At 35.5% G+C, this 18,348-nt stretch overlaps 1 protein-coding gene across 7 annotated transcripts in view; it reads left to right on the forward strand.

Moving 5' to 3' along the window:
- Wdpcp (WD repeat containing planar cell polarity effector) overlaps positions 1–18,348 on the forward strand; it is a 391,210-nt gene that overhangs the window by 331,615 nt on the left and 41,247 nt on the right. For 3 of the 7 annotated variants that reach the window (XM_013514679.1, XM_005385716.2, XM_013514682.1), the window contains 2 exons: positions 2,785–2,813; positions 8,887–9,147. In XM_013514679.1, the coding sequence (XP_013370133.1) occupies positions 2,785–2,813; positions 8,887–9,006 (149 nt within the window). In that variant the 3' untranslated portion in view covers positions 9,007–9,147. Of the gene's footprint in view, positions 1–2,784; positions 2,814–8,886; positions 9,149–18,348 lie in introns of those variants that run through there. The other 4 variants (XM_013514680.1, XM_013514686.1, XM_013514684.1 and 1 more) reach the window with 2 other exon arrangements.

The raw sequence follows: 18,348 nt of genomic DNA on the forward strand, positions 1-18,348 counted from the left end.
TCAGCTGACAGCAGACCATCTGATCCAGCATCCCCTTGCAGTTGAGGGTGCATGTATGACCCAGACTTGGTTTGAACTGGTGGCAGAGTCCTGGTCCAGTGAACCTGTGTCCCTCAGCAGTTCAGGGTACAGGCAAAGCCGCAACACGAACTGCACGGTCAACAGTTTGTTGACCCACACAGAATAATGACCACTTTATTCTGTGTCTCAAGTCAGTTGTGGATGCACACAGAAGCCAGACACAGGCCGCTCCAACAGGGATCACAGACTGTCCGTGGCTCTGACTTCCAGGAGGTCGGGGCACAAGAAAAATACAGACCAGAACCAGGGTGCCAGCAGTTCGCGGACTACCCACTCACTCAGCGCAGGGCACTTGCAGGGAGGGCCCACAGGTGAACCCCGGTGAGAGCAGTTCATGGGCCTTCTGAATGAGGAGCTCCTGTCTGGCCCAGGTGCACAAAGGGTGGAGACTCAGACTGTAATGGTGGCAGGGTCCTGTGATGCCTGCACTGCCCGCAGGAAATAGATGTGAACTACCTGGTTCTCTCCGTGGCTTTCAGCTAGGAATCATGATGTCAGCAGGTTGCAGCCCACCAGATTCTGCATCTCCAGTCAGTTCAGGATGCACATAGGAGCCAAAAGCAGGCTGCTCTGTCAGCAATCACAGACTGGGGTGTTCATGACCTCCCAGAGGTTGGGGCACAAGCAAAACACAGGCTCGGACCATGGTGCCAGCAGCTCATGGGTGCCTGCTCACTCAGCACAGGGCATGTGCAGGGAGGGCCCACACACGAACCCCGGTGAGAGCAGTTCACTGGCCTTCTGAGTGAGGAGCTCCTGTCTCGCACACTTATTTCCATAGCAGCACAGTTTGTAATAGCTAAATCTTGAAAACAGCCTAAATTACATCAACCAATGAATGTATAAAGATGTGAATATTTATACAATGGAGTACTACTCTGCCATAAAGAAGGATATGCTTGAGACATTTCTAGGTAAATGTATGCAACTTGAGATCTTAAGTGAAATAAATCAAAGACATATGTGTAGATATTCTGAAGTGATAGAAATTGGAGGCACTTGTTTCCTTTGGTCCCAGAAACCAAAGGCACAAATAAGGACCAAAATTTATAATACATATTGGAAAATGGGAAGAAAATGTTCAAATGAGAAGGGAAACAAAGGAGGTGGTAGTGGAAAAAGAAGGGACAAGAAAAAAGAGAACAGAAAAAAATAGAAACAAAGCTTTTGTAAATAATGAGAGGAAGAGGAGTTGAAGGGAGGGGAGGAGAATGGGGAAAGAAAGGAGAAATCAAGATATATTATATACAGATGCAAATTCCCTATAGTGAATGTTATCAATACATATATCTAAAATGTACCAATAAAGAAATAAATAACTCACTCTCTACCATTGTTAGGGGCAAATCTCAATAAGAATGTCCATAATAAAGCAGTTATTTAGCATTTACAATGTGCCAGGCATTAGCTAAGTGCCATAGATGCTATGCTGATTTTTGTTAGTTTTCCTTCATTTAAAGAATAACTATCATTCTGTTTATTAAAACAGAAATAAAATTTTAAACAACGAAGAATGGTGTTTACATTTTTAATGGCTGGGGAAAAATCAAAAGAATAATATTCTGTTATGTGTGAACTTTACATTAAATTCAATTTCAATGTCTGCAAGTAAAGTTTTATTGGCACACAGCCATGTTCATTCTTTTACATATTACTCATAGCTATTTTCATGCTACAATAACAGAAATAGATTAGTGCTTCAAACTACAGTGATACAGTTATAAATCTATAGCATTTCAAGTGCCATTCATATTGTTTTATCACAATATTTACTTTCATTTTTATTACCAGTGAATGGTCATCATATGTAAACAAGAAAAGAGAATTGGACTTGAAATGCCATGCTTTAAGGCAGAATGGAACAAACTGCCATGGAGCAGACTGAAATGACAAAGCATGGTTTTTATTGTGCAATGATGCCATGACTACGTTCAAAAGAATCCAACATCAAATTGTTGTTGAAACAATCTGTTGTTTCAAGGATTACAATATGTAATGTAATTCCTATCTATATACATCAATAATCACATAGATTGTGGCAATAATGACAGTTTGTTTTTACATATCAATTTAAGTGATGCTTTTTTTTTTTTGGTCTTTTTGAGACAGGGTCTCACTATGCAATTCAGGCCGGCCTTGAGCTCACTTTGTAGCCCAGACTGATCTCGAACTTGCAACAATCCCCCTGCCTTAGCCTCCTGAGTGCTGGGATTACAGGTGTGAGCCACCATGCCCAGCTGATGCTTCTTTTAAAAACGTAATTTTGATGTACTAAGTCCGGGTCAGCAGGTACGTATACTGCTGCTGTTAGAACAGATAACTCTCTATTACAGCTTTATTTCCAAATGAACCAAAAAATAGTCAACTTCCAATATAGTTCCCAGGTAACCCCCTTTACTCAGCCAAAACTGGCATTTAGATGAAACTCACTTGCCATGCTATCACTTCAAGAACAGAAAAAACAATATAAGCATATCTATTTGTTTCCATACAAATATTAACTATAACATGTATATGAAGATAATTAGCATGTTCATATTTTTTATGGTTTGGTTATTGCTTTCTCTAAAATTTTTAGATTTTTTATTTAATTATGATTATTTTAAGTATTCTCTTTCAGTGAAGAAATGAAAAGTTTTGTAAATTTTTATTACAGTCCTGTATCAGATTTTAAGGTCATTAATGTTACAATTTTTTTTTTAGGAGAACTGAGAGAAGATTGCAGAGGACAGGTAAAACACTTTCTCTTAATACTTATTATTGGACACTTAAATTCCAGGGGAAAAACATACAATTATATGATTATTTTGAACTCAAGAAATGCTGCCTATTGGTTTCCATTAATTAATTGGACTGCATTAACTACATTTTCCCACAAATGTCTATTAAAATAGTTATTCTTAGAAGTAGAATTATGCATAATCAAATATATACAAATGAAATGACAGATCTGGAATTTGATTCAAAATAGTCCAGGAAGGGGAAACTAGAAAGAATACAGATGAAATAACAGTTACCAGGAAGCCAGGGTGATGGCATACACTTGTAATCCCAGCACTTTGAGAGGCTGAGGAAGGAGGATCACTAAGTTTAAGCCCAGCCTTGGCAATGTAGCAGATTAGCAAGACCCAGTCTCAAAATAAATAAAGGCTGAGGATGTAGCTCAGTGCAGAGGCCCTGGGTTCAATCCCCAGTAAAAAAAAAAAAAAAAAAGCAAAACAAGTCACTAGAAGTTTAAAATTGATGAAGCTGAGTGACAAATAATACAGCAGTTCAGGTACAACATTTTCTCTTTGGCACATGTTTGAAATTATTTCTGAAAAAATTAGGAAGTTATAGTAATATTAAATTATTCAGTACATTGTAACTATATACATATAATTTTATATGTAACACATATAAAAATGTTACTTCTGACAAGTGATCCTGAACCCAGGATATTCCATATTCTATTTCTGACATCGCACCCAAATTCATTCTGAGAGGAGGTATAAATGCCCTCTTACTCCATTTTCAAAAAGATTTGGTACAAGTCAGAGAAATCCTCACAATTATATACACAGCCCACATGGATAATCACAGTAACTGATTAATTATGAAACTTGAGTTTGATGGTTCCACAATTTAGTAACTGAGCTAGTTCATTATAATTTTAGACAAAGCAGTTCATCTCTTTAAGTCTCAATTTCTTCATTTGTAAAACAGAGATAATTCCACATACACCATAGGATTTTTATGAAACTATTTTGAACATGAATATGGTTAATTATACATAGCTGTCTTAATGATAATAATTATCAACATCATTACTTCAATCTACTTCTTTGTGAAGGTATCTATATTAGAATTTTTTAAAAACATGTTGATTTGCTTAAAAGGAAATGCTACAAGTTACACTTGTATATGCATAGTTTGCATTTAATTTGCTAAAGCTTAAAGAAAATTTATCATAAAATATATATATATATATATATATATATATATATATATATATATATTGGTTTTGGTTTTTCTCTGGTACCGGGAACCGAACTCACGACCTTGCGCTTGCCAGGTAGGCGCTTTTGCCGCTGAGCTAAATCCCCAGCCCCAATTTTATATATTTTAAATAGCTTTTAAAAAGAATACTTGCTAAAGAAAAAACAGCATCCTGTCAAAACTTTATAGACACATCCACTTGGACAGACAAATGTGTGTGATTAACAAAAAAACTCCTTTTAATCTACAAGTGTCAGGTATATTGTCTCAGCAATGGGAAAGCTGACCCATACAATGTGTGTAGAAGAGATCACACAGCAAGACAGGAAGTCAGAGAGAGATTTAAGAGCTAGGCTTGCTCTTTAGAAACAACACACTCTTGCAAGAACTAACTTACTACAGTGTTAGGCCCTTTTTGTCCCTCCTTTTATTAGTACGTTTGTAGTACATGATGCTTACATTTGTCTTGCGGAGTTGGTATATGTACATAATACAGCTTGTTTCTTTTTCTAGCCCCCTTCCCCTCCATCTCTTTCCCTCCACCTCTAAATTCCCTTTCCCCATTTACATTCTTGTTGTTATTATAATTCTTAGTTCTTTCACAAAGGTTATTAGGTTCCTGTACATGGTGTATCCTAATTCTATTTGCTTCCCCTTTCCATTCCACTCTCCCCTTGCCGTTGGTCTCCTGGACCCCTTCCTATTTGCAAGAGGTCTGCCACCTTTTAATGCTGCCATATTGAGGACCAAGCTTCCAACAAATAAGGCTTTGGAGTACAAGCTGCATTCACGCTATAGTAATAACTATTTTTCCTTATCATCTATGTCATTTTCAACCTATTGTATACATTCAATCAAAAATAAAATACCAATAATTATTTTTATTATTTTTAACATTTATCAAGGGCTTGTTACATGGCTGTCACCATTCTAAGCATCTTAAATTTTTTAATTCAGTTAACTCTGACAGCTACTCCATGAGATGGATACTGCAGTTAGCCCCACATAAACAATGAGACAGAGATATGAAGTGTAAGTAATTTACCCATAGTCACACCGCCTAAAAGGTAGAAAGCTAGAATTCAAGTCCAAACAGCCTAGTTCTAGCCCAGGGCTTCTCAGTCTCAATAATTTGACATTTTGAGCCAAAAACCACTTTTTGTTAGGCCCATCCTGTGCATTACAGAATTGTTAGCAGTAATTTCTGCCTCTACATACTGGACCCCAATGGCTTTTCCAAGTCATGATGACCAATAACTCGCTAGATATTGCCAAATGTCTCTTGGTGGAGAGGAATGGTAAAATCACTCATTAAGGGACAATGCCTCTAGAAAGTTCCCACACATGTTGCACAGAAACTTCTATACAGCACTGCCTTTCTGAAATCTTCACATAACTATGGGAAGCCAAAAATGAAAAATATAAAATTCATGTCTAATCTCCCCCATCCAGAAGATAATCATTAAAACTGCCAGTACCTTTAAAGTCTCCTGGGTGTTCCTCCCCAATTATATTTTTCTCCCTCTACTTTTATCATACTAAATTTTGTGTAAATAATTCTCTTACTTGTCCTTGTGGTTTTCCATATAAGGCTACATGTATACACGTGTTGTTTAGTTTTACTTGTTTCTAAAGTATGAAGGGAAACTATATTTCTTCTTGTAACTTGCTTTTTTCATTCAATATTATGCTTCTGAATACATCTATGCTCATGAGTACAGGTTCAAGTGTATTCGTTTTCCCTGCTTATCGTATTTCACTGAATAAACATGACAACTTATTCATTTAGTATACTCACTTTATTCATTTCTTTACTGTTAAGAAATATTTAAACTAATTGTAGCTTTTTCTACAGTATTACAAACAGTGATGCTATGAGTGTTCTACATATCCTTAGGGCATACAGTTAACAGTAGAACTTCTGGTCACAGGCAATGCACATCTTTCATTTTAATAAATTTCTGAAGTAGTTTCACCAATACATTCTTACCAAATAAGTATTACCATTTCCATTGTTCTACACCTTGCTGATAAATCCTAATATGCACATTTAACATGCAAATTGTTGTGAAAAAAAATTTTGTCATTCCTAGTATCTATAAAATGGTTAATCATTAATGTTTTAATTTGCATTTGCTTAATAATAAAGCTGAGCCTGTGTGTGTGTGTGTGTGTGTGTGTGTGTGTGTGTGTGTGTGTGCGTGCATGTGTGTCTTCTTGAGGCAGGGTTTTGCTTGCAGTTCAGACTGGCCTTGAACTCACTGTGTAGCCTTGGTTGGCCTTGAACTCATAGCGATCCTCCTGCCTCAGCTTGCCGAGTGCTAGCATTACAGGTGTGTACCACCACACCTAGCCTGAGCCTCTTATGTTTCTGATTATTTGTATTTTTCTTCCTTGAAATGCCAATTCCTGTCTTTTACTTTTCTACTGGGTTCTTTGCCCTTCACTTATTAGCAGGAGTTTTTTATATATGCTGGAAACTAATCCTTTATCAATATTAATAAGTATCTTCTCACATTGTATTGCTTGTCTTTTCCCTGTCTTTATGATAAAGAGAAATTTACTGCATTAAAGATAAGAATGTATGGCCCTTTCCCTGTCTTCAGATGTTTTTCCCTATCCCAGTGTCTACAGATTTTCTCCTAGTATTAAAGATTTTACCTTCTGTGTTTATGTATTTAATCCATTTATGTTCATTTTCTGTGGTGTGTTAAGCCCAGAATTAAAATGAAGTTATTCTAAACATATAGAGAAATAACACACTACTATATCCTGAGTTTAATTCTGATTTGAATATCTAAAGCCTACAAATAGCCAAAAAGACCAAACACAGCATCGTGACCAAATTTATTTTGTTGATTGTATAATTAACCAGGTTTCCTATATATTATTTTAAAAAGTATCTGCAATAAACTGACATATTTGAATAAATTAAAAAAAAAAAATAACACCCTGGAGTAGTGGGCTCGCACGTGTAATCCCAGCACTTTGAGGTAAAAAGGTATTACTGAGTTGTGCATGGTGGCACCTACCCATAACCCCAGCATTCAGAAGGATCACCATGAATTCTAGGCCAGCCTGACTTACAAACTGAGACCCTGTCTCTAAATAAATAAATAAATAAATAAATAAATAAATAAATAAATAGTATTACTAAAAGTTGTTTAAGCATGTTTAAGATAGTGGTGGTTATGGGTCCTAGGACTGGCACTCAGTATAAATCACAAGTCAATAACAAGAAGTAGTTTACACTACAGAAAGGAAGATGGGGCTGGGGATTTAGCTCAGCGGCACAGCACTTGCCTGGCAAGCTCAAGGTTGTGAGTTCGATTGCCGGTACCGGAAAAAAAAAAAAAAAAAAAAAAAAAAAAAAAAAAGGAAAGGAAGAGAAGAGCTGGAACGAGCGCTGCTAATGTCCAAACACTCAGTATGTAGCACCGGGAAGATCTCTTGAGACCTGGAATTTTCAGTCAGCCTGAGCAACAGAGAAAGATCTCAGCTCAAATAAATAAATACAAATGGGAAAGTGGGAGTCTACATTTGAGACTTCACCAGAAGTCTCAAAAGAAGGTATAAGCCAGTTGCAGTTTGTTAGAGAAACCAGGTCATTTATTCTATATAATGTTCCATGTTCTGATTTGTATTGATAGACTGCTCATTAAATTTGTTCTGTCTCCCATTATGTCTTATATATTTAGATACATAGTCTTGTTTTAATTAAAATCCAGCTTTTTAGGCATTTTTTAAGACCATAGCATGAGAAACATAAATGTATTTGCCCCAACTTTAGTAATACTGTGATTGACCCATGATCCAGGAGATATCTGATATCTCCATTTAAAAACTGTCCATCCACCTTCTGCTAAATATTTTAAAATCTAGTAATAAGCACTACCTAACCAATTTTTAATTAGAGGCTACAAAGTTAAAGATTGTATAATTTTATCATTTATCCTATATTTATTCTTGCCATTTTTCTCTTTAAAAATTTTCCTTATCAATTATTTGGTTCCATGAAATCACATAAAAAGCCAGAAATGTTTGATTTTTTCCTCTTTATCAATGTTAAATGCAAGCATGAACTGATTTACTCTGTGAAAGGCAGGCAGAATATTTTAGACTTTGTAGACCATGTGATCTGATGTCACAACTACTCAATTCTGACATTGCAGTTAAAAAAGCAAGCCTACACAATACTTAAATGAATGAAGGTGGTTGTATTCCAATGACATTTTATTTATGAACACTAAAACTTTGAATTTCATATAATTGTTAATGTTATGTAATATTCTTTGACCTTTTTTCTCAACCATTTAAAAATATAAAAACTCTTGTTGGCACATAAGCCTTACAACAATAGGGGGTACACTGTATATGAATATGAGCCATACCCCTGCAGAGTAATGACTTGGTCTGCCAACAACTGCCACATCCCCAATTGGGGGAATGAAAGTGTCTATTTAAAATCTTCAAAAGCTCATAGATCTTTAGAAGCTAGATGTATTTATATACCCGGTAATCATTATTTTTGATGCTCCATTTTTCTCCCTTCAAGATGGCTCTTGCGTCCTTTTGATATGTCCTCCTTAGTTAATGACTGTTGCCTTACTTTTATGGCATAAGATATCCCAGACTTACAAATTATTGTGTTAGACCTGGAATCTACTATTTCTCCATTTCTTCTACTTTCTCCAGGTTACCTTAGATGTCTAGTATGGCAGAAAATGCATATTTTTGAAAGAAAAAAACATGAGTTTTAACTGGTATTTCAAACTTAAAATTAAGATAAAGAGAATTTTATTGAATTTTGGTTTCTTTTTCTTACAGTTCTTTTTTTCTTATGCCAAATCAAGCATCACTTTTTTGTGTGTTAACCATCACTTCACTGAAACAGCTCCCATTAGCATCACCAAGACCTCCAAATTGCCAAATCCAGTGGACATTTAGTAAAGTCATATTTCCCATAACAGCATTATGACAGACTTTATAAATCAGCCATCTAGTTTTTTAATGAACACTATGGTGTGCATACAATGATAAAATCAAATAACAGTAGTAAAATCATATAACATATAACAATAAAAAATCTTTGGTAGAGTGTATGCCTGTTACTAAGCAATTCATTGCCAACTTGTCAGAAATAAACTATTTGACACTGAGTCTGGTCTTGCTCTTGAAACATTTAGCTTCCTTTATACTATATGATATGATACTATATGACATGACACTATACTACAATACTTCTACCTTGCTATTTCATTTCTACCTCCCTCTATGACTTTTATTTGCCTCTGGCCTTTTCTTCTGCAACAACTCTATGTTATTATTCCTTGGCATTTTTTATCAACTCTCAGGTATAGCGGTAAAGATATTAATTGATATCTCTAGCCCAGGCTCCATTCCAAACTTCAGACTGATACATTTTGCAACTGCAAACCACTGCTAGATTAACTGTCCCTTCTGTGAAGGGACATCATCTTCTACTTCTCCCATCAACTTAAGTATCACTTTTTATTGTAACTTACCATTTGTGTCCTCCACTATAAGTTGTTGTTGTTTATTTGTTTTGTAGTGCTGGGGATTAAATCCAGGGCCTTGTACATACTAGGCTAAGTGCTCTACTTCTGAGCTACAACCCCAGCCCTGTAAGTGTATTAAAGGCAGTATTTATAACCATTTGTTCTTATCTGGCTTATCTTTAGCAACCATGAGCCTCTATAGTGATATTTGTCCAAAAACATGGTAAAAATTAATGAATAAATAGTGTTTTCAGTAGGTAAGATCCCAAACCTCACATGTCCAAAACCAAACTCATCATTTTGTTCTCAAGCTCCAAAGTGGATCCTTTTATTATGTTTCTCATTCTTGATTCTCTACAACTCACTCACAACTAATCCAACCAATCAACAAGTTTAAGTGATTGTTGCTCCTAAATATTTCTAGAATTTAGCTCCATAAGAATTATAATTTATGTCTTTATCATCTCCACCTGGAACATTGCTTTCTCAGCATTGTCTTAGTCCCTCCCCACCAATGCCACCAGTACTGCAGATTTATCTCTGCAATGCTGCCTGAGTGACCCACCTAAGTATCATTCCCCTGCCTAAAGTCCAAACTCCTAATTCTGGTATATAAGACTTTCCATGACCCAACCTGTGCCTTCCTCTCCAGTTTCATCTCCTGCCACTCTATCACAAAGTATATGAATCATTTGGCTATTATGTCCCTGTTATGGTTGATACATTGTGTCAACTTGAGGAGTCTAGAGGTTTGGCTAAGTGACTCAGCAGGAAGCCAGGGTGCTTACTTTGTATACATCCTGAGCCTGTGGAAGAGGAGGGCATGGAGATTATGTGAGAGCTACATGCCCCTTAGGTGGGGGTAGCCTGTTTACAAAGTCAGGCAGGGAAAGAAGCTGCGTGCGGCCATTCCTCCCTTTTTGCTCTGACTGCTTTGCTGCTCAACTGCCACTCCCCCCTTTGCTCTTGTTGCTTTGCTACCTTCTGCCTCGGAGCCAGCCAAGTATGGACTGAAACCTCCACATACTGTAAGCTAAATAAACCTTTCCTTCCTTCATTTTGGGTGTTGGGTATTTTGTCTCAGCAACGAGAGAAAAGTAACTGAGACAGTCCCTAATACCAATTATATCACTTGACATACTGTAGATATCAATAAATATTGATGGAACAAACCCCATCTATCCATCTATTTGATACACTTTTCATTAATACCATTTTCCCAATATTTCATATAAAAATGTTAAATATAGAAAAGCTGTAAGGGTTCACAGCAGTGGTGGCAAGCCTATGACACACGTGCCACAACAGACTGTATCACTGAAACCTATGAAAGGTTCATCATCACTGATTTATAGTAAATAGCCACACATACCTACTACCTGGATTCTACAATAATGTTTTAGAATAATTATTTCTATAATAATGTTTAACAATATCATATCTATCTAACCTATCCTCTTTAGCAGTCCATTTTATTTTTGATACATTTCAAAGTAAGTTAGAAACATCTATATGCTTCACCCCTTTATCTATGTTGGCATACATATCATTAACTAGAATTTAGTATTTGTTTAGTCTTTTCCCTCCCGCTATAAACTGTTTATAAAACAAATGCACAAATTTACAATGCGCCATTATGAGTGTCTGCAAACATGTTACAGATGTAATACATGTTTTATTATGCCCATATTATTATAGGGTTTCTAACTGTCTAGTTCCATCAATCCCAATGACTTTTGCCCTAACAGCTTCTTCCATTAAAGTTCATATTCTGCTTAGGGCTAAGGCTAATTCATGATTAAAGTAAACAGTGAAACTGTTTTTAATCACTTTATTTTCACATGACCTAGCTTTAGAGCTCCTCATCAGAATATAGACTTTAGCTCCAAAAAAAAAAAACAACTTTTGGGGTAACAGTTCTCTGGTACATTAGTGTTCTAACAAAACGTTTGTCACTAGAGTAGCTACATCTTTTTCTAATAGTATATACATTGGTTCCTACGCAACTTGTCAAAAGAAAAGTTACTTTTTCAGATTTTCTTATTCATATCTTGTGGGAAAACAAAATGAATTATGTCGCCATGCATTAATTTGAAATAAGTATGTTTGCTGAGCATGGTGGCACACACCTGTAATCCCAGCAATCAAGAGGCTGAGGCATGAGGATCAATGCAAGTTTGAGGCCAGCCTGGGCCACATAGTGAGTACAAGTACAGCCTGCTCTACAAAGTGAGACCCTGTCTCAAAAAGAAAGAGGGGGATGAGGAAGGAAGGGAGAAAGGGAAGGAAGGAAGGAAGGAAGGAAGGAAGGAAGGAAGGAAGGAAGGAAGGAAGGAAGGGAGAAAGAAAGAAAAAAGAAAGAAAGAAAGGCAGACAGAAAGAAAATTTTTTCCTCTATCATAAAAAGACAATTCCTGGGGCCATAGGTGTAGCTTGGTAGTTGAGAGCATTTGTCTAAGATGCAAAAGGCCCTGAGTTTGATCCCCAGCACTGCAACTATAACAAAGTTGCATATGATTTCAATGCAGCTTGTGATTTCTAACTATCCCAGCCACAACTTAAAAAAAAAAAAAGATAACTCCACAACTTCTTAACTAATTCTTCCTCATTTTAAAGTTTACAGGCCATCTTCAGAGTGATCTTACTAAACTGAAGTGTCCTGCAATTTATAGACTGTTCTCTGATAAATGAGGTCCACTTTAAGAAAAAATTCATTAAAAAGATCTTAACTGAGAAAAATTGCAACTTACTATTGTCATAGCTATAATATATAAAATGCAACAATTTATTATCATAGCTATAATATATTAAAAAAAAAAACTGAGACAGTGGTGCACACCTGTAATCTCAGTACTTGACAGGCTGAGCCAGGAGGATCACCATGATCACCTTGGAGGCCAGCCTGGGATATATAGTGAGTTCAAAGGCCATCCTGGGCTACCTGGAGAGACCCTACCTCAAAAAAAATTCGTAAATGTATTTTTCTATTGACACTTCAATGAGGGCTTGTACAACACTGCCTTAATGAAAAGCAGCAGTCACTAAGAAGTTGGTAGTACATTTCACAAGTTTCATATTTCATACTAAGAACAAAATTATCAGAATTGCAAATGAAAACACCAATGTTAAAAGTCAAAGTGTAAGCTAAATATATAAAATCTGAAAACAAAAATTCCTATGAAAACAATTTGTATATGTATATCTGAGTGTGAATATATACATGCATATATATAAAAAATTTATTAAGTACTTTTCTGACATTCTGTGATCCTCAGTCAGCATTCAACTTTTGTTTCCTTTATCTACATGCTGAATGGCTATTATTGATCATAACTGTGATTTATTATAGTAATAAAAGATGTCAGAGTTAATTCATCAAAATAAGTATAAGTTAAGTGGGAGTAGTGGTACATGTATGTAACCCCAGCACTCTGGGAGGGCAAAGCAGGCAGGAGGATCTGAAATTTCAGCCCAGCCTGGTCAATTTAATAATTTAGTGAGACTCTATCTCAAAATAAAAAGGACTGGAGATGTAGCTCATGCAAAGGCCTTCAGTTCAATCCCTACTACTGCATAAATAAATAAATTTGGAGAAAAAGAAAATGAAACTGGGTAAGGAGGGCAGTACTGCAGACAACATTCTATGATCATGGAAGTAGGGTGAGAAAACATAGGATCTGACAAATGGTATTAGAAGTTCATTAAAGTCTTCATTATTGTACATGTCTGTCTGGGTTGCTTTGACACTGGGGTCTTCTCTCCATGCTAATGCAGTAAGGAAATCACATACATCCAAAGTGCAAGTGATTAGAAAGGGAACCACTAGGAAGTGATGTCAGCAGACTAGTGACTAGGAAGTATCAGACCCTGATTTGCCCACAAAGATATGAAAAAATACAGACTTGCTAAAATAACTTTATATGAACTCTCAAATACAGTGAAAGGTCTACAGCAACCAACAAAAAAAAAAAAAAACAACTATTTTTTAAAAGGCACATTCAAAACAGTAGGAAATTTTGTGGCATTTTTGCTCACCCTTACTTTACTACCTTCCCAGCCATGGTCTGGATCTGGAAGAGGTGGCAACCCAATTCCCAATTCCCAAGATGACCTTATCAGTAGCATTCTAATTTGTCTGCAGACTGACTGAGAGACTGATATCTATTCACCTAATTCAGACCTCAGCTGGAGGAAAAACATGATTTATGATTCAGGAAGCGAGAAGCAGTGGTATGACTCAGAAAAACTGCAGGAAGATGCCAAGAGTACATGCCCCTGTCGGGTGCAGCAGTGCACACTTGTAGTCCCAGCTACTGGGCATGCTCAGGCAGAAAAGTCACAAGTTTAAGGTCAGCCTAGGCAACATACGCAAGATAGGAGAAAGCAGGGAGTGAAAGAAGAAAGGGAGAAAGAAAGTCAATGAAACATAAAGGCAGCAAGAGAAGAAATGAGGGACCAGAAAGCTAGAAAACAGGTAACAAAATGGCAATAGTCCTTAAATGTAAATAATTAAACTCCCTAAGGAAAAGATACACATTAGCAAAGACCTACATGTAACTCTGAAATTATAAACCTATTAGAACATGAAGGATAAGCATCATAATATTGGATTTGATACTCATTTTGCAGATAAGACACAAAAACACAGGTAACAACAAAAAATACCAGATAATTTTGGTGGCTAGCACTGGAAAAATATCATCACACACATAAACACACACATACACACACACAACAATAAATTAGATTTTATTAAGATTAAAAAATTGTCCATCAGACGCTATTAATGGAGTATAAAAGCAACCAACACAACAGAGGAAAATATCTGCAAATCATACATCTGGTAAGTAACTATGAATTAGAATATATAAGGACAATTTAACAAAACAATTTTAAAAAGACAAAAGACTTGGGTAAAAATTTCTTCCAAGATATGCTAGTGGCCAATAATCACATAAAATGATTCTCAGCATGACTAATAATGAAGAAAATGCAAATCAGTACCACAATGATATACTACCTCACACATATTAAGATGGCCATTGTCAAAAAATGGAAAACAAATGTTTTGGCAAATATTAGAGAAACTCAGTGTTTTTACAGTGCTGGTAGGAATGTAAAATGGTGCAGCCTCCTTAACACATTCACAATGGGACCATAATTTGTATGTCTTGCTGCCAGGTGGCTCTGAATCACTGGTGGGTATATGCATGACTGTCCCACTGGTCATATGGAACAGTCCAATCTGGTGGTACAAGCTGCCAGATGTGGTACAATCATGCATGTACCATATCAGTTTCAAGCTCCAGGAATGTGTTAATCCTCAAAGAGTTAAACATCAAACTGCCACATGATCCATTGGTATCTATATCTGGTATATGCCAAAAATAATTGAAAGCAAGAACCTGATATATTTGTACATTTGATATATTTGTATATTCAGAAGGTACGCTTGTACACTCATGTTCAGAATATTAAATATTCTGCAAAAATTAAATATTCTGTAAAAAATATTCTGTGAAAAGGAATGAAATTTTAATACCTGCTATACCAAGGCTGAACCTTGAAGACATTATGGTATGTCTAAGCCAGGTTCAAAAGGACAAATATAGCATGATTCCACTTAATATTAGGTACTTATTGGCCATTTGTATATCTTGGAAGAAACATCTATTCATGCTTTTTTCTTAGAGTTAAAAAGTAGAATAGTGGCTACCAGGGACTGGGGAAAATGGAAAATAGGAAATTGTTATTTAACAGGTACAGAGTTTCAGTTTGGGATGATGAAAAAATTCTGGAGATGGACAGCAGCAATGGCTATACTAGGACATGAAATGTCTAATTGTTCTGTACACTTAAAAACAGTTAAAACAGTTTTATCTTAGGTATATCTAAGCAGAATTTTAAAAATTAAAAGAAATGACTGCTGGAGCTCTAGCTGGCTCTAGGAAAGATTTGGGGAAGTATTTGTGCTAATAACAAAAATGGAGGAAAAGAATTTGAGTTCTCTTTTAAGCTTTAGTTGATAAATTTTAGAGGTTAACTTGGACCTGCATGTTTGAATGAGTTTTTAGGTATGGGAATATACTATTGATAAATTTTAGAGGTTAACTTGGACCTGCATGTTTGAATGAGTTTTTAGGCATGGGAATATACTCCTTCTTCCCTCCCACTGCCTGGTAATAATCAAGTAGATAATAATTCATGTAGTTACACTTTACATGAGTAACTTATTGTTACACTGGGAGAAATTTTAGAAATGACAGAAACTCATTCTTTTAATGTGAAATTATCACAGACTGAGCAGTCTTCCGGTGATACTGTTCTTTCTGTTTAATTTCACCAGGAGGGTTAAGTACAGCCTTAGAAGAGGGCACAGATAGAACAGGAAGTGCAACTGTATACACATATACATACATACCTATATTGCCAATATTTGCATATTGATCATTACATAAAGAACACCCAGAAGTATATCAACATACTACCTTAAGTATGTAAGTTAGATGAATATTAGATTTTTAAAAAACTGTCACCACAGCTATAATATAATGATATAATATTATCACAGTATTTACAACCTACCTCCTTCCTAAAGAATTTAAGGCAGTTCATAAATGTATAAGAAATATCTAAATAAATTATATACAAAGCAAAAACTAAGAAGTAGTAGAGTAGAAGATGATATTGAATATCAGGGCTATTTTATACAAATTAAAACTGAGTTAGATGAAAAGACAAAGATAAAAAAGAGAAATAAATTTATTTGGGGGAACATCAAGGTATAACAAGAATGCTAATTTATGCACAAACTATCTCCTCATTGCTAAATAGCTGTATGCCTGATTCCACAACTATAAAATGAGTGTAATTTTATCTAATCTAATAATATTGCATTTTTTTTATCAAATTAGGTAATGTGACAGCATTTTGTAAACTTCAAAATGTGCTTAACTATTATTGTTCTTATTGACTTAGTTTTTTAAAATAATCAGTTTGTCTGAGGAAACATTTTTCTAGCATATTCACACTCAATGCTTATGTTAGAGAACTGAAAAACTGAAGTTTTCATGTTTTCAGGTAGGGGTTTGGAAAAGACAAATCCTATTTACATAGATATTTCTTAGGATAACTTCTATATAAGCTTAAGGAATTATATAAAATCATAATTTGGTGAAGGCATTTCTGTGAAAAGGTTTTGAAATGATACATTCTAAGTACAATTCTTTCTGATGGTTTACTTACCACAGAAGTTAAGAAGTTAGATAGCTATCTATAAACCTGTCTCATAACAACAGGAAGACTCAAACTAATCTTTTGGCAAGTACCAGACTGCAGTTTGAGATTGCACTTTCTAGAAACACCAAATATCTAAACTCCATAATGCTGAATCAAAACCTGCATATGATACCAAATATGCAAGAAGTAATTAATGTTCCATACCAAAACTTGAATTGCTGGTCAACTTGTTCTTGAAAGCATCTACTTCCACATTCATAGTCTACTGCCATGACTATAAACCAGGACTTTTTTTTTGGGGGGGGGTAGTTCTGGGCATTGAACTTGGGCCTTGTAAATGGTAGGAAAGTGCTGTACCAGTGAGTTACATCCTAAACCCTTTTTATTTTTATCTTGAGACAAGGTCTTTCTGAGTTGCCCAGCCTGGCCTTGAACTTACCATCCTTCAACAGCAGCCTCTTAAGTAGCTAGGATTACAGATATGTGCTACCATACATGGCAAGCCATGATGTTAAGTAACTGAAATAAGGAGTCATAGGAATTAATCATAAACTAGTCTGTGAAACATTTGTTATTGATTAATATGTTTAAAAAAAGAAAAAGAAAGAAACTATAGTGGAAAAAGTACTTCACAGAAAAAGAACTAAATTCTAGTCCCAAATTCTCCACTACATAATTGACTTTGTACAAAACACCCCATATGAGCACCAGTTCGCTTATCTATAAAATGGAAGGATTGCAGATTAGGAATGTTAAGGTTTCTTCTACCTCTAAGATATTCACCTTCTGGAATTTAATTATTGTTAAATGAGAAACTTTATGAGACCATTAGTAACACAGAGGAAACAATACAAAATAATGACACAATCACTTATCATATCAAACAAAACAATCTGTGTTAAGTGAGCAACAGGCCAAAACCCAGTTTGTACCAAAGCAAACCTTAACTTGTCTTTTGAATTGTTTATGAAAGTCTGTGTACTTTTAAAAGAAAGTGACCTGGCATCAATCCAACATTAGGTAACAGCAATAGGGTGTGGCTCAAAATATGTACTTCACCATATGCAAAAATTCAGTGAGGGACTGGGAAAAACCCTGTTGCTGTAAGTTACTACAGGCATTAACATGTAGCTTCATTTAGTCAGGGGTGAGCCAATTTCATAATAAAATGAAGATTAACCTCCCTGGGGACCACAACTTCCTATTGTCAAACAAAGTCACCTCCTAAAACACAAAAGAAACAAAGCAAAATACCACTTCTATAGTGTTTATTAAAGGCTAATATTTCATAAGCTTTGGACTAGCAATTCTGTTCTATAGTTCTATAACAAGGAAGTAACCCTAATACAGAAGAAATTCATGCCTAAGAATGCCCATCATAGGGTTATTTATAAGAAGAAATTAGAAACAACATAAATTTCATCAAAAATAAAGAAATTATTAGGTAAAGCTGTAGTGTTTAATGGAATAAAACTCAGCCATTAAAAATAAAGACTATATGGGAGCATTGAAAGGTGTTCAAAAAGAGGCC

The sequence above is a fragment of the Chinchilla lanigera genome, unplaced genomic scaffold, assembly GCF_000276665.1.
Source record: "Chinchilla lanigera isolate Chin_1 unplaced genomic scaffold, ChiLan1.0 scaffold00023, whole genome shotgun sequence".
Lineage (NCBI taxonomy): Eukaryota > Metazoa > Chordata > Mammalia > Rodentia > Chinchillidae > Chinchilla > Chinchilla lanigera.